Genomic DNA, 22598 nt, shown 5'->3' on the forward strand with positions numbered 1-22598 from the left:
AACATAAAATGTGCAGAGTAGAAAAAGTATGAAAATGAGCATGAAACATATTTTAGCATTTTTTTTTCAGAATCCTGAATTTTGATCAAATTGTGATTTTTCAAAGACCAAATTTTCATTAGTGTTCAGTTAGGAAATACAATATTGAAAAAAGACTCATATTGAAAATACAAAGACTTTTGACTAATAAGAACAAATGTGCTAGTTTTCTTCATCATAGTAAATATGGTCTTTGGGTGTTACTGAGGCAATAAACACAAAGTGGTTCTGCTATTGACAGTGAATAAAGGTTGGCTTCTGCTATGGACCCAATTCATTTTTCTGAATAAAAAAACAGAGCATGTCATAAGAATTTTTCTGTGCAGCTCTTTTGAACGATGCTCCATGTTAGGTTACATGGAAAAGATGAGTTGAACTGTGAAAAAGTGTTTGTTTACAACAACAAACACCTCATCAGAGCACCAATATTAAAAATAAATTAAGCACACTGAATAAGTGCTATTGTGTATTTGCTACCAAGTTTGTTTTTGCTCCATGGAGTTTCATAAAACAGCTCTTGAGAATGTGTTAATTATGCTGAACATTAAACAACTAAATAAGTATCTTAAACAAATGGTAAAACAACTCCACTAGGGGACCATATGACTTTTGCAAAAACAGGTTACACCAACAATATGTACACAAAATTAAGTCAAAGCTCCTTTATTAAAGAAACAGAGCAAGCAAATGTTTTGTTTTGATTCAGCAATCCCCTAAAAGAAAGTCAACCACATCTAAAATGACATGTCTATGATATTCCCTTTGAAAATCTTTATGGCCAGGAGTAATATTTACTGCTGATCTGCTGCTGATCTGACATCACACTAAGTTACAGAATTAACTTTGATGAAAAAAAGATATACAAATCAAAATGCCAAATTTGAAACATTAAGATACAATGGTACAGAAAGATCTAAAACTATAGTACGCAGCCGTTTTCCAGGACACTTATTGGCTAATGTTCAGTACTGTGAATACTCCTTGCTATCTAGTTTGGCAACGATTCGCTCCAGCTGTCTTTTAGCTTCACATTGAGGGAAATTACCCATTTCATAGTACTGGGGTGCAATCTTCACCAGCCTGTGGAAAGAAGACAAAAGAAGACCATTAATAAGTCTAGTCAGGAGATCATGTACAATCATATTAATTTATCTTTTATGAACACTTAAAATCCCTGCACACATACCACTCTGGTTTGATGTCTGAGCAAGTCCGGATGTAGTTTTTGGTGGTGAGAACAAATTCATTGTAGAGCACCCACTCGGGCTTGTGGTCCAGGACTGTAGATGGGTGAAGTTGGACAACTTGGTTGTCTTTGACTGTGAGGTAATGACCTGTGCGCTCCAAATGAGCCACCTAGAGGATTAAAAATGAAATAACACATAAATGTAGACCTCTACTAGGGATAGAGGGACGTAAGAACAAAAACATCTCTGGTACAGACTTTAATCATATCCACAAACACCATGAAAGCTGTCATAATATTATCATTTAAACATTTCAAAATGTGTTCACCTGCATGAAGAAGCCGGTACAGAGCGCTCGACGGATGTTGATGTAGTAATCTCTGCTGGTGAACTCCGTGCTGCGGCGGGGCAGGTTGAAACGGTCCATAATCCTGGACAGCTGCTGCCGCACGTTGTCAGATGACATCAGTGAACGGTAGTTGACGAAGTTGTCATAGCACCACTGGTTAGACTCATGGTCTAGGAATGAGTACAACAGGATTTCAGAAATGTGACTTTCAAAAACAGGGCACACAATGTACTTTTTTTTTTTTTTTTTTTTTACAATTCATTCTTACAATAATTTTTATTTATTTTTATCAATATTTTCTCAAATAATGTGCGCAATGTAAATATAATATGTTTGAGCCTCACTGTGCAGAATTGTGTATGTGCAGAGTTCGGCACTAGAAGGGTGTTTTCGCGTTTATCTGATGAAGGAGGAAAGTTTCTGTGCTCACCAATCTCAGTTTAAGACATGTAGTTAGGAGCAAGATTGTGTGACATAAGTCAAATAAGGTTAAAAATAAAATTATTATATACATTTTCATTTAAATGTAAGGGGATCTTTAAGACCGATGCTCACTTTGTTTGAAGGCATGGTAGACGTTGAGCAGCGTCATGTGGTCTCCGTCAATGTGAGCAAACCTCATCTTGGACTCGTCTGCTGCCTTCTTAGCCTCCGTAGGGCGGACAAAACACTGTGGGACTAAACAAGGTTGGTTTGGGCCCCAACAAAGCCGCCCATTGAGATGAGTCAAACATTCACAGATAAAGGGAGCAAAGCCTATGATGCTAGGGCACTCGACACTGCGTTGGGACAGGGCAGGACCACAAGCTCTATCAAAGGGGGCTGCAGTCTTTTCTCATGGTCTTTCCCAACTGTTATGGCTATTAGCTCGCAGAGAGAGGCTCATTTAACCACATCTGTAAAACAAGAGTTTTCACACAACTACAAAGTGTTAGGGACACCAGCAATGTTCTACCTTTTAACACATAATGATTAGGCCTTTACGAGAGCAGATCATTTGAATATTTCAAGGCTACACATGCTATTTATACACAACAGTAATAGTTATAAATCACGATGGATTATTTAAATGAAAAGAACATTTGATAAATGCAATTAATATGCCAAGATGTATGTGGTGCCGGCCCTATCCACTTTCTATGACAGATGAAACACTTGCTCACTCAATTATCATTAAAAATATTGGTCATATTATGGGTTTAAATTTAATACTAAAATTTGGGAGTTTTCACAATTGAGTGTTCACCTTGGGGTTAAGGAATTGCATGTTATTAACTAATATGATTAAAAAAGTATTACTGTATCTACAATATTCCCTACATCATCAACATTTGTTTTAAAACATGGTCTTATAACAAATCTAATAATTTACATAAGAATAAAATATGTTGCATTTGATTCCAATACAACCTTAAGATACCATGTCATGAACCAAAAAATATCATAAAATATTTGGGAAATGAAACTGGAATAGTTTTGCAACTAGTTAAACTTCATTTAAAGCTCATTGTGGTCTGCACCTCACTGTGTATCGTTAAATAACTAAGATGTTTGCTACTTTCTTACATCTACAATTCAAGTGGTGCATTGATATTTGTCTTGACTTCATTCACAAGTTTTTCCTCCCTTTTCACTATTTGCTCCACTACCACACGTGAGTAGTCGTGCTTTTAACCCCAAGAGACTTGGGGCAAGAAGGCAAGGAAGATGTCAGCCCAGTCCTGGGAAGTACCTGACAGCATGGCAGTAATGGAAAGGATCTCGTTAGAGCAGTTAAACTCGCAGCTGGCAATGACCATCTTAGCCAGCTGGGGGTCCAGAGGAAACTCGGCCATCATGGAGCCCAGCTCTGTCAGGTCGCCATCATCATTAAGAGCTGCCAGGTAATTCAGCAGTTCCAGGGCCCGCATCAGTGTCTCTGGAGCTGCAGAGGGAGGAGAAAGATAGAGCGATCAGAGAGGCATGCACAGGTAGATATTAATACACGCTTTGTCATTCATTCAAACTAATGCAGACAAACAAACCTGGTGGATCCATGAAGTCAAAGTGCACAAGGTCATCGATACCAAGCTTTTTCAGCTGCAGTACAACAGATCCCAAGTTGGATCGAAGGATTTCAGGGTATGTGTTATCCTGCAGAGGGGGAATTGACATGTTAATGTATTAATTCAGAGAACAGGCTTAGCTAATTGAGGTGTGTTTTTAGTCCACCTCCAAATAGAAGACAACAGGTTTGTGTCACTGTTGTCACTTGCCTGCATCTCTGTTTTGTAGGCCTTCTCAGTGTAGAGGCGAAAACATTTCCCTGGACGTGTTCTGCCAGCTCGTCCTGCCCTCTGCTGGGCAGAAGCCTTACTGATGGCCGTGACGAGCAAAGACTCCACTCTGATACGGGGATTGTAAACCTGGAAACACATTTGAAATCATGGGTGAGTAATATAGGGTTAACTAACTGACCATGAGATGGTGTCTAAATTCAAACCAATGAATTCAACAGCTCATCCAAATTTGATGTAGGACAATATAATTCCAGTAAGGTTAGTTAAACTTTACTGACCTTTTGCTTGGCAAATCCAGGATCAATGACAAACACAACTCCATCAATTGTCAGAGAGGTTTCGGCAATGTTTGTCGAAACCACAATCTGAGGATGAAGCAGATGTCAGATTATCTAATATCAAAATCTAAGACGTAGGTGCAGGACGCTGTGATACTCTTTTCAGAGTTGTTGCTAAGATCTTTCCGTAAAATGTATAAGATGTACCTTTCTTCCTATTGCACCGTTGGGCTTTCTTGGGGGAGGCGGCTCAAATATCCTTTGCTGCTGCTGTGGTGGCAATGTGGAATACAGTGGAATGATTTTGATGTCTCCAACGTCAGGTCCAAGGTCATCTACCTCGCGCTTGATTCGTTTGCAGGCCTCATCAATTTCCTGAAAGTAAAATTCAATGAAATTTTGTAAATTGAGGAAAACAGCACAATGCTGCAATAATCAGAATCCCACAGGACACGAGCACTACAAGTCTTACCTCTTGACCAGTAAGGAAGAGAAGGCAGTCGCCCTCCTCTTCCTCACACATATGAATCTGGATGACGGTGCGGATCGCTGCCTCTAGGTAGTCTCGCTCTGGTTCAGGAGTGTAGAAAATCTCTACGGGATGAGTACGCCCAGGAATCGTCAAGAGAGGAGCGTTGTCGAAGTACACCTGGAACTTCCCGGCATCTAGCGTGGCACTCATGACGATCACCTGTGCACAATAAAAACATTTTGCTGAACAAATTGTGTTTACAACTCTTATATGCTCTATACTCCCGCTCTTCTACTGCCACACTGATACTCCCCATCTCATACACACATGATTGCATGATCGACACTTAAAGATCTACTTCACCGGTGGAAATATGAAGGTGTATTGAACTCTGAGATCCTATGTAGTATAAATCTGCAAAAATGTGGGTATGGGAAAATGTAGAGTTAGGATTAACAGGACAGCTGGGCCAAGGGAAGACTGTGGGAAGAAAAACCTCAGAGGACGTGGTCGGAACCTAAAAGTGACACCTGTACTGGCCAGGAGGATAGTGAGAGAGGTGAAAAAGAATCCCAGGATGGTATTCTGTTTTATGGTCAGATGAATCAAAAATTTAATTTGGCCACAATGATGTATCCTTCATTTGGCGTAAAAAAGGAGAAGCCTTCAACCCTAAAACGACCATCCCCACTGTCAAACGTGGTGGTGGGAACATAATGCTTGGACCAGGGAACCTAATCAAAGTAAACGGCACCATGAAAGAAGAGCAATACATCGAGATTCTCAACAACAACATCAGGCAGTCTGCAGAGAAACTTGGCCTTGGGCACCATTGGACATTTCAGCAGGACAAAGAACCAAAACACACAGCAAAAATTGTGAAGAAATGGTTAGCAGACAAACACATTAACGTTTTAAAGTGGCCAAGCCAGAGTCCTGACTTGAATCCAATTGAGAATCTGTGGAGGGAGCTAAAGATCAGGGTGATGGCAAGATGACCCTCCAACCTGAAAGAGTAGAAGCTCATTGGCAAAAATACCAGTGGAGAGATGCAAAAAGCTGGCCAGCAATTATCAGACCTGCAAACTCATAGGAGGTGAAAAAGGTGACAAACACCCGTCCCTTCTAGGGGGGTCGGGGTGTTTTTCGCTGTCCAAATGATTGACTATTGTTAAATATCATTCACACAACCAGAGTTCTCCACTATCGCCTCCAATGTCCAGCTGGGTGAAAATAATAGCCAGCTGAGATCCTGACCCTCCTAGGGGGGTCCGGGGGTATGCCCCCCCGGGAGATTTTTTTTAAACTTTTTAAAGTGAAATGCATGAAGCACTTTGAGAGGGAAATTAAGAGGCTAAATCTGAGGAATTTTGTGTGAACAAATAATTTGGAGACACTGGGTCGGATGAATTAGAAGCTTCTTGGATTTTCCATTAAAATGTTCATTTAAAATAAAATATTATGCAGGGTCCTCTGGGTTGGGCTTGGTGCTCTTTTTCTTTTATGGGACATATTTCTCTGTAATATAATGAATACATTTAAATGAAGCAGAAGAACTCTGTTGTCCAGCTATCTTTTTTTTCCACAGACGAGGCTGAAATAGGTTATACAGTGCATGGGCATCTGAGCCCCATTTCCAAATGTTTTTAAATAAACTCAATACACACTGGACGTGAACGTGACGTGATCAGTTAAACTTGGATTACCTCCCAGATGAACTGATTAAATTATTGGGCTATTAACTAGGCCAGGGGTCTCCAACAGGTCGATCGCGAGCTACCGGTAGCTCGCGGGCGGGCTTTCAGTAGCTCGCCTGATAGGTTGACTTGTAAAAAAAAAAAAAAAAAAAAAAAAATGTTTTTTTTTTTTTTTTACAAGTTAAAAATCTGATGAAGGTAAATGCACCTCTTCCCATGGTCAAAACTTGCGATTTGCGGTAAATAAATGTTCATGGGTCTCAAAGCGTTTCTCTATCAGCTGGTATGTGTGCTGCTCTGCGGCTCTGCATGCGGTCTTTGGCCTTTGCATAAATGTATTTAATCATGTTAAGGGGAAAAGACAATGTATTTATTATTTCAACTATTGAGTTATTTGTAAAACAGCCTGCTAGTGCAGCCATTAGGGCTGGCCCGAATACCATTTTTCAGGCTTCGAATATTCGTTGGTTTTTCCGAGCGAATATTCGAATATTCGTTCCAGAAAAACACACCATCAAAAACAACATTAAAAAAAAAAAAAAAAAAATTTAAATTTTTTTTTTTATTTTTTTTTTAAACGTTAATAATCCCTATATACTCCCTGGAACCGATTTTGACAGTATCTGCATATTTTGTTGAAGATTTACGCGCTCGGAGGTGAAGTAATGGATGCGCTATGACACTTAGTGATGTAATATCCTCCTAAATGAGCAATACTACTACTGCTACTACAATATTACTAACTTTTATATCCAAATATAAAATTATTTGATGACATTATATTGCAGTACTAGCTTCTTGCAAAAAAAAAATATTGAAAAAAAAAAAAAAAAATATTGAAAAAAAAAAAAAAAATTATTAAAAAAAAAAAAAAAAAAAAAAACGAAGCTCCGAATACTAATTTAAGCTCCGAATACTAATTTTCCGAACGAGTATTCGAATATTCGAATAATTCGGGCCAGCCCTAGCAGCCATACAAGATTTATTTTCTGAATGTTCAATGCTGCTTTATTTTTATGTTTTAAATTGGGAAATACATGTTCCAAAACGACCAATAACCTCTGTATTTAAAAAGAAATCAAGCAAGTAGGCTAATAATAACCATTAATGAATTATAAGCTATCGCATCACAGTAGGCCTAATTGTCCACAATAATCTCACAACAGCCCCTATCTAAAAAGGAACTTTAAAAATGTACAACTGTAAGGTCAGTTGTCTGTTTTATTCAAATAAGCAGTTGTTTATTTCTGTAGTGCGTATTGGCATCTTTGAGCAAAATACCCCCAAAATTTTCGGCGCGCCGCGTTGCGCCGCGCCTCCTCCACACCTGGGTGGTGACCACGTTGACTAAGACATTTCCTGGGGGAAACACTGTTGCGTCACAATAAGAAGTGTAGTATAGACATTGATGTCAATTTTCAGTGATATGTGGCCCACAAAAAGTGTAAAGTAATGTGTTCTTGGACCTTTGATGGGAAATTATTTATGATAAGCATTGGGTATTGCAATTTCACACGTGTACAAACAGAAGCTTAATTCATTTGATGTGTGCTATGTAAATAAATATAAGCGATTTGATACAAGTAGCTCTTGGTCACTTTAATTTTTTCAAAGTAGCTCTCAGTTGAAAAAAGGTTGGAGACCCCTGAACTAGGCTATCTAGATCAAAACGTTGTATTCATTTTTTTGTATGATATAATAATATGATGTTAATATCAAACACACAAACTAAAAAATAAAAATATAAATAAATGTGGGGGGGGGGGGGGGGGGGCTGTCGGTCGGCTCTGATTGTGAGCGCACTGCAGACACTTAATTTCTGCAATGTGCGCTCATTAAACTGTCAGCTTCACTTAAGAGTCCTGTGTGGGTCAACAGTGCAGTGCAAACTATGCAGAATAAAGTTATAACATTCGTCTACGACCGTGATGTTAAATCACCTTCACACAAAGTCTCCGCCCCAGCAAAGCAGCGAGTCGATCGCTGTGACGGTGAAAATCACCGGGACCCGGGAGACCCAGTGAGCGAGTGAGACGCCGCTCAGAAAAAACTCTGTGGTTTGATGGATGAAATCAGTCGGGGATATCCTGCCCGTTAACTTTGTCTACGGGAACGGCTTCCGCGATCTTTTTCTATGTCTCGAGTTTAACAGAGAGCCATGTCGGCAAACTGACAGCGCGACTAAATAAAGGGACTGTACAGTGAGCTGCGTCCCTCCGTATAGTTTCTGTTTCAGTAGGCTGTTACATTAACCTCTGAAGCATTGACAGTGTTTAATCAAAGCCTCTAATTTTTTATTATCAAAAGGGCTTTGATTGAGACTTTTAGCCAATTCTAAAGTCTGAACACACAGCGGCAGCAGTGATGCTTTACTGTGCCCAATCTTAACGCTGATTGGACAATACTCATGACGTCTACCAAAGATGTTTTATTGCCAAGATAACGATATTCCCTTGTCTCACACTACGGTAACTCGCCCACACAGTCCAGTCTGGGAAGCGCTGGCTGACTTCTCTGGCAGCTGCCGCTACCCCCCCCCCTCCCAAAAACAAAAACTCTTCGGATCTATACGATTCACGTGGGTCATATATTTTGATTCTAAACGGCGATTTTCGCCGAAAAGCGACGAGTTTGCAGGTATGATTATAGGAAGCGTTTGATTGCTTGAGAAGGGTATGAATAATTTGACATGCCAATTTATGTTCAAATGTTAATAAAAGCTGATTTATTTTATTCACAATGATGCCTCTTGTACATCGTCTTATTATCTTTTGGGAGAAGCCTGTGTCATTTCCAATCAAGAAAAAGCTTACTGGGGCGCTCCGGTGGCGTAGTGGATAGAGCGCGTACCATATTGGCTCCGGCCTTCGTTGCAGTGGTCGCTGGTTCGAATCCGACCCGTGGAACTTTACTGCAGGTCATCCCCCCCTCTCTCTGTCTCCCCATTTCAACTCTGTACTATCAAATACAGCTTGAAAATGCCAAAAAATAATCTAAAAAAAAGAAAAAGCTTACTAGTTTCATAAAAGTAATTTTAAGTAAAAATTTGCCAGGGGTATGAATAATTTCGGTTTTGACTGTAACTGTGCAGCTGGAGGACTGTCCAACAAAATGTTGTTGTCTTGTGCAATGACAATAAAGATTATTCTATTCTATTTAAACACCAATACTTCTGTATCTGTATGTCGAGATCAGTGCCCACTGCAGAGGGCTTTTACATGTCTGGCACAAAATAAAGCGACTGACTTTTTTTTGTTGACTTAACAATAACTGTAACTAAGTTAATATAGGTTTATTTGATTTTTCCTCCCAAGGTCTCGCACATTGTTACACATACCCTTTGAAATGTATGTTATCATTACATTAGAAAAAATGATTGGACAAAACTTGTTTTTTTCTTCTGGTATGATTCCTTAGAAAGTAGGGACAGAAATACAACCTCTTAGTCCATGAGCCAGGGCCCCAAATTTGGGCCATCGGTATCATTTTGGGGACAAAGGCTCATACTGATTTTTGTGAAGGTATAAACCCCTAGTACTAGAAAAATCACGATAGCAGTGACGGGTTGGTAGCGAAATCACTTTTTTCAGCGTATGAAGTTACTAACCCCCTAAGATAAATTGCGTTTTTGGAATACAGTGTGTATCTGGTTTAGTCTCATGGTATAGGGATATTGTTGATATTTCATAATATGATGCTTGGTATCACTGGAAAGGGGACCTTTAAGGCTTTCATTTAAGCCCAGTGCTGGGTCTGTCTGACAAACACAGTGGTCACATGACTTCTTTAAACCAGAAATATAACACGTTTTTTCACAAGTTCCGCCTAAACTGTATGCCTTCTTTTATTCCTGTGGCATGAAACAACACCAGGGACACAAAACTCAACAACTTCAGTACTCAAGGCACTCTGATGATTCAGAAAATGTATTATATACCCATACTATTTATTTGTGAGAGGTGATTATGAGCCTTAAATTAGACGTCTTCAAAATAGAATGGAGTGGATAGAATGGACAAATAGGGAGCCCTATTAGTCCAGCAGATATCTGAATGCATTTTGCTTTTTTTGATACAAACATGAGCTCTGGCACACTGTTAGAGCATGCCCTAAGGAAGATTTTTGGCTATAGGGCCATCACCAATTTCTCCTATGGTTGCTATGGCAATCATTTTAAAAAATGGCCGCCATTTGCTGTTATAGTATCAGTAGCTTGGGTTGTAGAGCACCTAGGATCTTGATTATGGTGTCTAATCCTACATTTTCAAGGATGAAAAAGGCAGTGGTGCTATTTCAAACATGCTAGAAAGTACCCAACTTCATATATCTGGCATTCAGGGAACAAAATTATGGTAAAACCTTCAAATAGTAGCGGATTATGCGTATTTTCATGAAATACAGAATCAGTTCATGAGTTGTGTGCTGACCTTACAGGTCCGGAAAAAATTGAGAGACCACTCCAAAAGTTCAGTGTCTCTTGTTTTACTCTTTAAAGGCATATGTTTGAGTAAAGTGAACATTTTGATTTTATAATATAAACTACCGGTACTGACAACATTTCTACCAAATTCAAAATAAAAATATTGTCATTTAGAGCATTTACAATAAGTGATATAGAGATAAAGATTTAAGAAAAATCCAGACTGGTCTCTTAATTTTTTCCACGACTGTATATACTTACAAGTAAATATATATTTCAAAGCCTGACCAATACATCGGTTTAGCCTGTTTGAGTGGTGTAATTGCTATTTTATCCATGTAACCTACTCTGAGTAATTCAACATTGCTCTAGGTTCCGAAGAAGAAAAAAATTAATTAATTAATAAAAAATTACCACAATGAAAGTACCAGGCAAGGTAAGTTGCAAGCAGTAACTTTTACTCATAAAGTTGTAGGTAACACCCAAAACACATATGCATATTCATCATTTGAAAATACAAAATTGGCCTAATTCTACTTGTACAAGAATGAGGAATGCTAAACTACATACGAACATATCTGGCATTCAGGGAATTAAATCACAATAAAACCATCATCACATTTATAATTGTTTCTGAAAACACAGTCCACCAGAGTGGCAAAGGGAACTAGACGTGCTGCCTTGACACATTAATAATAATAATAATACATTCATTTTATATGGCGCCTTTCAAGGCACTCAAGGTCGCCTAACATGCATAAAACAATTGAGGCAAAAACACAATTAAAACAAGTTTAAAAAGCACAGAGCTTGCAGCAGATTTTCAGTCCATGGGTGAGTATGCCTGCCTAAATAAATGTGTTTTGAGGTGGGATTTGAAGGTGAGAGGTGAGTCCATATTTCTGATGTCCGGGGGAAGGCTGTTCCAGAGGCGTGGGGCGGAGCGGCTGAAAGCTCGAGCCCCCATGGTGGACAGACGAGCTGGGGGGACGTGTAGGTTGATGGAGGAGGCGGATCTAAGTGACCGGGTGGGAGTATTGATTTGGATGAGGTCAGACAGATATGGGGGGGCGAGGTTATGTATGGCATTGAATGTATTGAGGAGGATCTTATATTCGATACGGTGTTTGATAGGGAGCCAGTGAAGTTGGTGCAGGATGGGGGTGATGTGACAGATGGCAGGGGTTTTGGTGATAATACGTGCAGCAGCGTTTTGGACCAGCTGGAGTTTATGGAGGAGTTTGTGGGGGAGACCAAACAGAAGGGAGTTGCAGTAATCCAGGCGTGAGGTGACTAGAGAGTGGACCAAGATAGCGGCGCTGTTGGGAGTGAGTGACGGGCGGAGGCGGTTGATATTTCGGATGTGAAAGTAGGCGGACCGGATGGAGTTGTTGATATGGGTATGGAATGATAGGGTGCTGTCGAGGACGACACCCAGACTCTTAACCTGAGGGGAGGGGGAAACTGAGGAGTTGTCAATGGAGAGGGTGAAACTGGGTTGCTTGGTGAGTGTAGATTTGGAGCCAATGAGGGCTATCTCTGTTTTGTTGCTGTTAAGTTTGAGAAAATGGGAGGAGAACCAGGATTTGATTTCCTGTAGGCAGGCACAGAGGGAGGGGGGTGGGAGGGTGGATGAAGGTTTGGAGGAGACATAGAGCTGGGTGTCGTCCGCGTAGCAGTGAAAATTAATGTGATGTTTACGGAATATTTGACCAAGTGGGAGGAGATAGATGATGAATAGGATGGGGCCAAGGACAGAGCCACATTAGCAATGTCCACTGCACCACTTTTTACATCCACAGCAGAGGAGTTCGCGACAGGCCTGGGTCCCTTCTGGAAGTGTTGTACAACCATCATCTGTCCTTAACAGTGACCAGCTTGATAGGCAGACGTCTTTGTGTGCTGAATCAGTGCTGCTAGTGTTGGGGGGAGTCCCTCAATTGATGTTCCTTTCTGGGTGAAGAGCTGCTTCGTGCCTGATTGACAGATCCCTGGCTGCTGCTGCGGTCATATAGCAATACAACAAATCGCTCCAGAGGCTCCATCCAGTTGTCTATGGAGTCAGGTGTGGCAGCAAAGGCACAGAAAGTTATAGTGACATCTTCAAAGCTCCTCCATGTAGCCTATGCAGTTTTCTTACCCCTGCCCCCAAAAGATGACACATCTTGTGTAACATCTTGTAAAGGCATGGAACACCGGCAAGGCTATACATCGTTCTGGACCTAGTGCCGTTGCCATCTCGTGAGCTGCTAAATGCCGAAAACTCTATCCAGCTCCAAAGGCAACCCACAGCTCATTGATGTTGAGAGAGTGGGCTGCAGTTCCTGCCAGCACTAACACATCTTTGTCAACTGTGCGTATTGATACACTGTTATACCCTTCCTTCACAGCATCTCCAAGGTGCAGTAGGATGCGGGTATCAGCCTTCTCATGTGTGAATGGTGCAAGACCTTCTACATCTCGAGGCTGAGTGCAGAGGACTTCAGCATGATGGGTGTTAATCACTTGTTTTTCAGTGTTGACGTCTGTCAGGGTAGCAAGGAAGGAGAACAGTTCAGCCTTGTTGTCATCAATGCGAAAAAACTCTGGCCAGTTTCCAGGAATGGCACTCGACGGCTCAACTCTTATACGAACTCCCCTTCCTCTCTTGCTGCATGTTTTAGGCCTGTAGACTGTCAGGGAACTATTGATCCCACACAACATCCACTCTGTTGATATGCTCCAGCTTAGACAGGATGCATGGTGAGAACACCTTCTGTGCATATTCAGAAAATTCTCAGCAGCACCAGGTCGTAGCATGTTCACGAGAGCAGCCCCATCAAGTATGTTGACCTGTACTATGGGGTTGGATTTGTTCTGTTGTGATCGAATCAGGTTCTCCAAACAGCCCACCAAGTCTTGGTTCCAGTTCTTAGCTTGCCCATTTGTGACAATGCCGGCGGACATGCCTGGTTTTCTTGCAAAACAAACTCAACCAGACTTCCATCACACATCTGGGATACAATATAAAGCTGAGAGAACTGGGAGCAGTCACTCTTCAGGGATGAGAGCTGTTGGGACCTGGACTTCTCTCGGACTGGAGGCCGGCTGAATAAAGGGAGGCTGTTCCTTTTGATGGGATCTTTGAATGCCAAAGCAAATAACCAAGGCACGATCTTTGAAATAGATATTTACTTGTAAGCATATAAGGTCAGCACACAACTCATGAACTGATTCGGAATTTCATGAAAATACGCATAACTCCGCTACTATTTGAAGGTTTTACCATAATGTTGTTCCCTGAATGCCAGATATATGAAGTTGGGTACTTTCTAGCATGTTTGAAATAGCACCACTGCCTTTTTCATCCTTGAAAATGTAGGATTAGACACCATAATCAAGATCCTAGGTGCTCTACAACCCAAGCTACTGATACTATAACAGCAAATGGCGGCCATTTTTTAAAATGATTGCCATAGCAACCATAGGAGAAATTGGTGATGGCCCTATAGCCAAAAATCTTCCTTAGGGCATGCTCTAACAGTGTGCCAGAGCTCATGTTTGTATCAAAAAAAGCAAAATGCATTCAGATATCTGCTGGACTAATAGGGCTCCCTATTTGTCCATTCTATCCACTCCATTCTATTTTGAAGACGTCTAATTTAAGGCTCATAATCACCTCTCACAAATAAATAGTATGGGTATATAATACATTTTCTGAATCATCAGAGTGCCTTGAGTACTGAAGTTGTTGAGTTTTGTGTCCCTGGTGTTGTTTCATGCCACAGGAATAAAAGAAGGCATACAGTTTCGGCGGAACTTGTGAAAAAACGTGTTATATTTCTGGTTTAAAGAAGTCATGTGACCACTGTGTTTGTCAGACAGACCCAGTACTGGGCTTAAATGAAAGCCTTAAAGGTCCCCTTTCCAGTGATACCAAGCATCATATTATGAAATATCAACAATATCCCTACCATGAGACTAAACCAGATATACACTGGATTCCAAAAACGCAATTTATCTTAGGGGGTTAGTAACTTCATACGCTGAAAAAAGTGATTTCGCTACCAACCCGTCACTGCTATCGTGATTTTTCTAGTACTAGGGGTTTATACCTTGCCAAAAAACCATGATAGCAATTGTCCCCAAAATGATACCGATCAACCCCCCTGGCTCATGGACTATCTCTTCCTGTTTTTTAGTTTAAGGGGAAGAGCGTTACTAAAGGCCGAATTCCACCGGCTGCATCTCCGGTCCTTCTCCGCTCCAGCACGGCAGAAACAGTAATACAATTAAGAGCAGTCAGTGGGTGAGTTTCCACCACGTCCGCTGCACAGTCTCTCTGCTCCGCTGCTGCTCCAGCTCTCCGGTGAAATACGCACTGCTTCTATTTCTGCCGGATGCCGGAGCTCACCGCATCAATTTAGCACAGAACACATCGAGATAGACAGGAACACAGGCGCCGACAAAACAATAAAACCTCCGGTTAATTTTCAAAATAAGACACTCGGTGTTCACTGCAGGTGACATTCTCAAAACAGAGACACATGCAAGCATGTCCACTGTTCTTTTACTCGTTCGGATGGGAACAATAACCTTCCGTGCGTTCGTTGTTGTGTAAATACCATATAGGAGAATCATATTATCAAGAGCGATCGCCCATCACTTTTATTACCGCGGGAACTCCTCGTTCTCGCGACTCCAGCTGTTCAGCGGAGCTGGCCGTGCCTGCTTTGAAAACGGAGCCGGTGGGTATTGACGGACTTGGGCGCACGGAGCAAAACCGTTGGACACCGCACGCGCAGCCAGTGGAATTCCGGGGTAAGTCTTGGGATGCACAAATCACTTTTTTGGAAACCTGTGTGTCATGCGCTATCACTCATTTTCTTATTAGCCTACGTAGTTAAGCAAGTGGTTGAAGCAAAACACAACATATTTCATGCTAAAGGCAAGAAAATAATACATTGTGGTTATTAAAGCTATTCTTACCTTTGTAGAGTTTTTACACTTATTTTAAATGACTTTAAAATGGTATAAATAAGGTTTTTACACTCTAAAATGCATGGTAGACCCACCAGGAATAAAAAGAAACAATTATTTCAGTCTCATAATATTAGGTGAAAACTACAACCAATCAAATCGTTCGGACCGAACGATTTAATTGGCCGACAGACCTGTCTGTTTGCCGTCTGCTTGTGTACCGCGCATTCGTGCACGCGCGTCCTCAACGAAAGGGTTTGTTTTGATTCCACGGCAGACAGTAGCCTAGCGAGTAGCGACCATTGTAGAAAAGGTTACAGTGTTGTTATTTCTTGTTATTTCTTACAGTGTGTTAAGCTGTGTTTTGTTTAGTGTTGGGCCGTGACGTCAGTCGGCCAGAGAGCCAGTTCAGTAAGTTTCCTTTCGCTTCTCCCTCGGTGAGATGTGTGTGAGCAAGTTGCCACAGTAAGCCATCATTCGTGTTTATCTGAGTGTAAATGTGAATCACCCGTGTGCGAGTATGTACATGTAGTCCCGATCGCTGTTATAAGTTATAGTTTGTGCATGTTATTAGCGGCTGCGATTCGCGAGTCGCAACAGCTGTTCAAACGTCTCCTCACGAGCGGAGTTTAAGCCTTTGTTCTTTTTCCGCGATCTATATGCGGCTGTGCCTGTGAAAGAAGGAAAATAAAGAGCAGATAAAACCCTACTCCTCCTCTCCTAGTGTCATTATAAGCATAAGTGGTGTTCTGGCCGACATATCTGAAGTGAAACCAGTGATACAAGCAGATCAGCGCGGTACCGGTAGCCTACTACAGCCACCAGTTTCTTCAGCCACAATATAACTCACTTTGTGCACGGAGACAGTATTAAGCAAGTAAGTCTGCTTGTGTAGCCTAAATTAAGTTTCTTCAAAAACAAAACAAAAAAAACGGGGATAGGAATGAGGGGGTGGGGCTGCATTGGAGGAAGGCGGGATATTATGATTGTGCTGAAATGCTCAAACTCACATCCATCCGAACTGCTTTAAGTGAACTAATACCTTTAGATCCGCTCTCTGACGCACCACCTCCTTTAGTACTCCCATCAGGATATCTGTGGCCAGAGTTCGCTCGTGGGCCTCGTCCAGAATGATAACACCATAACGCTCCAGCAGCGGGTCATTCATAGCCTCTCTTAGTAACATACCATCTGTCATGTACCTAATGAAATTACAGACATAAATAGTTTGATTGAGACATTGTTGATTAGGACTGATTGCTCTGTGCCTATAAATAGCAGTAACTGTGCATTAGCAGGCCTGTATCACTTACTTGAGTATAGTCTTGGCAGAGCTACAGTCCTCAAATCGGATGGAGTAGCCGACTTCCTGTCCAAGCATGATGTCCATTTCGTCTGCCACTCTTTGAGCCACGCTCATAGCCGCCACTCTCCTTGGCTGAGTACAGGCCACCGCCCGCTTAGGTCCAGGCAAACCTCTCACCATGTCCAAACACCACTGTGGGATCTGGAGATAAAAGCAAGGGTTACATTGCATCATTAATTAATTTCAATGAGCATTACACAAGCTTTGAGAGTTGGGAGATTGATGGTTTATTGTATTTGATACCTGTGTTGTTTTCCCAGAGCCCGTCTCTCCAACAAGGACAAAGCTCTGATGACGTGTGATGATATCGCTGAATCTTTCCTTGTATTCCCACACAGGAAGTTGTAACCTCTTCTTCAGGATCTCGTAGAAGCGCGGCGTGTGTGGCAGGTTGGTGAATGGGTTGATCTTCTGTTGCATGGCTGTGGCCTTGTTGGGTATACAGCTTGGAAGGATGGGCACGCTGTTGGACGGGGCAATAGAGGACTTCACGAAGTTCACCGCTCTGTCGCGGTCTCTGTCCCTGTCCCGATCTCTGTCTCGGTCCCTGGAGCGATCCTCGCGGTCTCTGTCCCGCTCCCTGTCTCTCCTGTCAACATCAGTGCAGGGCGTCATTATTATATTTCCGAGGTAGAAGAAAAAGATATGAAGCTACTTTGTGATTTTCTGCCTTGACTATTGTCAAAACCGCAGAGTAAAACAAGCAGTTTAGCCACATCCACATCATGTTGGATGAGTAGCAGAGATAGGTAAGATAGATACGTTAAGTGTTTATGATTTGACATCTGATACCTCAAAAATGGGTGTATGATTGAAGAGGAGGTCATGTGCAGGTTAAAAATACTTGGCATTGGAAGCAAAGCAAAATAGCCACTCAATGTGGCTTCAAATACCTTAAATTACAGACTTTGGCTGTGTTTTGTTTCATTATTGAGCAGCACTAAAAATATATGAACTCAGAAAAATTACAACTTGGATGGGATTTGTGATTGTTTTCGAAACAAAAATGGTTCATTACGGCAAATCCTGTAAGATTATAAAGTTTAGCATGACATTAGCTTGTTCTGTTTTACTTTTTGTTCAACCTTTGGTGATTGTAGAAAGTAACGGTTAAACAAATATTAGACATGCATCTCAATAAAACGAAATACAATTTAAACTGCATAACCACTACAAAATAACAAAAAAAGATAATGTAACAGTTTTCACTAAAGCTATGCGTTATAACCTTCATGGAAGTGGGAGTTATTGCAGGACTGATGTTTTAGACAGCATACGTTCACCTACGTATAAAGTTTTCTGATTACAGAGGTGAGTGCTAAAGTGATTTAATTGAACTGTGTTTAGCTCGGTCCTATAAAAGTTCCGGTTAGCATGGAAGCTAGCGCAGTTGTGCGAATGTGATTCATTGGTCCTAACGTGACAATATCTCCTATTTACAACTGTAAGAGCCAAATCTCTCCTCATGTTTTAAAGACAATGTTGCCCAACTAAGCGAACGAACGCTATCTAGCAAAGGTTGTTCGCAACCCGCTAAGTTACCGAAATAGCCACACACACACGTGCCTCGATTGTGAAGGTATCTTAGCTGCATGTGTTAGCTTAGCTGTCCTCAGTTCATACAATAACGTATTGGCACGATGCAGCTAAACAAAGTACGTGAATAAACCTTTTACCGAGGAACAAACAGGCTAGAAGCAGTGGCTAAGACCTAAACCACAGCATTGACAGTTTAAGTTAAACTGTCCGGTTCTTGTTAAACATCTGAGGTGATATTAGCCATATTAACTAGCATCAGCTAACAGTTAGCTCGTGCATCACCGGTTAAAGCAGAAAGGTTGACTCCAGAGCTTCACCTACCCTTCAGGCCGCTTCTTATTGGAGTAGTCATCACCCAAATCAAGGCGATGTCTTTTAGACATATTTAGTATACAAAATGGCTTGTTTTGATCTGTTAACGCGAACACAATTCTACCGGGCAATCGACCCGGACACAAGTTGGTTTCCAGGTTCCTGTGATTCTGTTTTCCTCCAATGTGTTTTACACTTTACAGCGGCTCTGTACGTGACATTACTGCCACCTGCTGGTCCGGAATGTGGACTGACATTTACATCAGCCACAGCCAAGGCTGGAACTGCAGACTTGGTGCAGAATGGTTTGTGATAGGCCTACTATTGATGTACAACATAGGATTATGCAACACAATACAATATATATATAAAATATCCAGCCGTTAAGGCCTTTGGCTCTGCGCGTAAAACATTTTTCACTTCCTGCCCTCCACTTGAAATTCGCGCGTCATCATTATGACTTATCTGAAACCCACCTATAAAATCTGAGCTTCTGAGCTGCTGAACCAAACTTTTTTCGAGCTACTTCAACAACGCGGTGAAAACGGACGGTGGAGTTTTAGTTTGTGCGTAATGACCATGCCTCCACACGGGTAAGTAGAGTTTGCTTATCCAGCCTCTGTGTGTAATTAACTTTGTTTGCAGGAAAAATACTGCGACATCAAGTTTTATGGTGGTAGTAATGGGAACATTTAAGGGCGCTTTTATTAGACCCATTATTCTTTTCTTTCAGGGCTAACACACCGTATGCCTATTGTGTTTGCGTTCATTTAGAATTTATAAATGTTTCTCATTTTCACAAGAAGACAGACAAAGGAGTAGATAGGCCTATGTGACAAGAAGATGGTAATTAGAGTTTGAAAAACACAGTAGGCCTACATAATATGTGCTAGCCCACTTTCTTTTACTTTGGGGAAATATTGCCTACTTTTGTTCACTAAACAACATGTTGGAAAGGATGTAGTCTACATTTTAGCGTACTAGTCACTAGTACTTCACTTGAATAGTTATTATGTGGCATCACACTTCTAGGCTATACTTCTTCATTACATTGTATGTGGCTGTATTGTTCCGTTCATAACATTTTGTGTATGTTTATTCCATAAAGGCCTACTATAGGCTATATAGCCTAAGGTTTGTTCACAATAGGCACTTTGCACATACAGATACTAGATTAATCAACTGTACAGAGGATGATCATGCACGCAATTTTAAAATACTTTCCTTTATTAGCATTTTGTTATTATAATCACTTGATGTGTTTATTAATAATATAACACCCTGAAATAAGTTATTCTGCATATTGAGTTCATTTGATACATTTTCAGGATGTTAACCTGTAACACACATTTTTGTAGTGTGCTATTGCTACCTTTACATAAGTAAAGGATCAAAATACTGCCTTCACTACTGTACAGTTACTTAGTGTTTTCATTAAAACCGCAAGATGATCTTCTTGACATAACGCACTTTCCAAATGATTTTAATATGTTTTAGGCCAATGAGCATATTGGGAGCAGCGCTGATGGTTCTGCTGGCAGACTTTCAACAATGTGTCTCAGCCGACAATGACACTTTGGCTCCACCGGAGGCCATGCTGTACAATGGCACTCTGTATGCAACCTGTAAGATGAGACCCAGCACCTCACTAGCAGACGGCCTGCCCAAAGTATACGGTCAGGTGCTGTTTAAGCAGGATTATCCTCAGGGAAAACTCAAAGTGCTTCTTCGGGTCACTGGCTTCCCCACAGAGACTGATCCCCAGCCCAGAGCGGTGCACATCCATCAGTACGGAGACCTGAGCCAGGGCTGTGAGTCCACCCTAGGCCACTACAACCCACATGGTGCACATCACCCCGACCACCCCGGCGACTTTGGAAACTTTGAGCCCCAGCAAGGAAAGATCAGTGCGATGATTGAATCAGAGGCAACAATGTTTGGAGGTCTGTCTGTGATCGGAAGAGCAGTGGTGGTCCATGAGAAGATAGATGATTTGGGGCGCGGTGGAGACGCAGGGAGCCTGTTGCATGGAAATGCAGGCCGGAGAATCGGCTGCTGCATTATCGGCATTTCTTCACCCAACCTTTGGAAAAAGCACCATGTTCAGTATGCCAAAATGAAATGAAATTGATCTTGCAGTGGTGGCATATACTGCAGGCTTATCAGATGTGGGCCATGTATTCATCCATTCCTTGCCTTTAAAAATATACCTGGAGCAACTTAAGAGTTGTCAAAATATTACAAATAAACAGTACAAATGTAGATATTACAATTTTTTGGGGTGCAGTTTGTTGGTCCGCATATTTAGGCCAGACTTAATACCTCGGTGGCTACTGGACAGTTTGGTAGAAATGTCCATGTATGAAATGCATGGTTCCACGAGGATAAATCCTAATATTTGTTCCTCTTGTGCCACGATCTAGTCAAAATTCCATTTGTCCAATACTTTGTATTATGACCAAATAATTGCAGAAATGACATTTCCATCAGCCTTAGCTGTACACTGTGTATTCAGTGATAATTAGCAACGGTTTACTTGCTGAAATTCAAAACCTAAATGGTGAACAGAGTCAACATCAAACTTGCATTCATTTGTATGACGTTTTCAGCATTTAGCCTCAAAAACCTGCTTTAGATGCTGTTTAAAGCTTTTCCTTAAGGGCAGCGATAATCAAAAGCTTCTTTCACAACAATACCAATTGAAAATAATTTATTTTGCAGAAATAAATCAATTTTGTATACATACAACACATATACACGTATGGCTCTATGTAATTTCTATCTGGTGAGCTAATTATATTTTACATCACAAAAACACCATTGTCTGGTCATTTTGTTGTGGCTCTCAAGTGTAACAGTTAATACTTTTCTGTAAATCTTCTTCACTAAGATGTTTTTCATGTCAACTGACAAATTAAAGACATCTGTCAAAGAATGAAATTATAGCATGGACTTTTTTTTATGAATCTTGAATAAATAATCAATAGTATATTGTCATGCCTCATTTTATATAGCTTTGATAATATTGTGTTTTCATGATTTAAAAATAAAAAATGGTGTAAGGCATCAGAATGCGTGAGTAAATGTCCCACAATATAAATCCTAAAAGAAGGGTAAGACATTAAATGAATAAAATAACAGGTTTCCTTTAATGGGAATGTTTCTGACAAAATATGCATATGTAAGTAACGCCACATCTTTGTTCAGTCAACTGTCCGCAGCCACTGCACTTTGTCCCTCTTCATATTGAACTAATTTCTATGTGAAACAACCTGAATCTGTGTTGTACTCCAGAGTTAACAGCAGAAACATTATAGCATGTTACATTCTCCTTCTCTTTTGGGTTCAATTCCAATCGCTCAAACAGAACAGAAATCCCCTCTGATAAAATAAAAGATCAAATTAAAACTCTTCACACTAGTGTAACGCCATATCAGACGCATTCAAGAGCTCTTTTTCCTTCTTTCAACATGAATCAGTTTCTCCACCTTTGATACATACCCAATGTACAACTTCTCACTTTGTGGCAACAATTTGGGGAATAACCCTTTACTGTTTCTACCCGACAATGCCCAGCGTGTAAAGTTAGCTTCATAAAGAATTTATTTTCCCATTGTTGGAGTGGAAGCTGATTAACCTGCACAGACCTACGACTCCAAGCCGAATCCAACAGCTTCCGGATTAAATGGAACAGCGACTGC

At 41.0% G+C, this 22598-nt stretch overlaps 2 protein-coding genes across 2 annotated transcripts; one reads left to right on the forward strand and one right to left on the reverse strand.

The window, feature by feature from the left end:
- Positions 1–677: 677 nt before the first annotated feature.
- Positions 678–19055, reverse strand: LOC307251375 (ATP-dependent RNA helicase DHX15). The gene is made up of 14 exons (XM_080028734.1): positions 18907–19055; positions 17290–17635; positions 16994–17187; positions 16723–16882; positions 4605–4823; positions 4340–4507; positions 4133–4219; positions 3831–3980; positions 3600–3708; positions 3308–3499; positions 2131–2253; positions 1555–1745; positions 1226–1395; positions 678–1119 (listed from the first exon to the last, which is right to left on the reverse strand). The coding sequence occupies exons 1-14, from the start codon at positions 18966–18968 to the stop codon at positions 1002–1004; spliced, it is 2289 nt and encodes a 762-aa protein (XP_079884860.1). The 5' UTR covers positions 18969–19055; the 3' UTR covers positions 678–1001.
- A 257-nt stretch (positions 19056–19312) lies between these two features.
- On the forward strand, positions 19313–22268 carry LOC307251674 (extracellular superoxide dismutase [Cu-Zn]-like). The gene is made up of 2 exons (XM_080029061.1): positions 19313–19490; positions 20395–22268. The coding sequence occupies exons 1-2, from the start codon at positions 19471–19473 to the stop codon at positions 21020–21022; spliced, it is 648 nt and encodes a 215-aa protein (XP_079885187.1). The 5' UTR covers positions 19313–19470; the 3' UTR covers positions 21023–22268.
- The last annotated feature ends 330 nt before the right edge of the window (positions 22269–22598 follow it).

The sequence above is a fragment of the Ammodytes marinus genome, assembly GCF_949987685.1.
Source record: "Ammodytes marinus genome assembly, chromosome: 6".
Classification (NCBI taxonomy): Eukaryota; Metazoa; Chordata; class Actinopteri; order Uranoscopiformes; family Ammodytidae; genus Ammodytes; species Ammodytes marinus.

Coding starts and splice junctions, on each gene's coding strand:
- LOC307251674 (XM_080029061.1), top strand. CDS start 19,471: ATGACCATGCCTCCACACGG. Junction 19,491..20,394: donor ATGACCATGCCTCCACACGG/GTAAGTAGAGTT, acceptor AATATGTTTTAG/GCCAATGAGCATATTGGGAG.
- LOC307251375 (XM_080028734.1), bottom strand. CDS start 18,968: ATGTCTAAAAGACATCGCCTTGATTTGGGTGATGACTACTCCAATAAG. Junction 16,883..16,993: donor TCTGCCAAGACTATACTCAA/GTAAGTGATACA, acceptor TAATTTCATTAG/GTACATGACAGATGGTATGT. Junction 3,709..3,830: donor CCTACAAAACAGAGATGCAG/GCAAGTGACAAC, acceptor CCCCCTCTGCAG/GATAACACATACCCTGAAAT.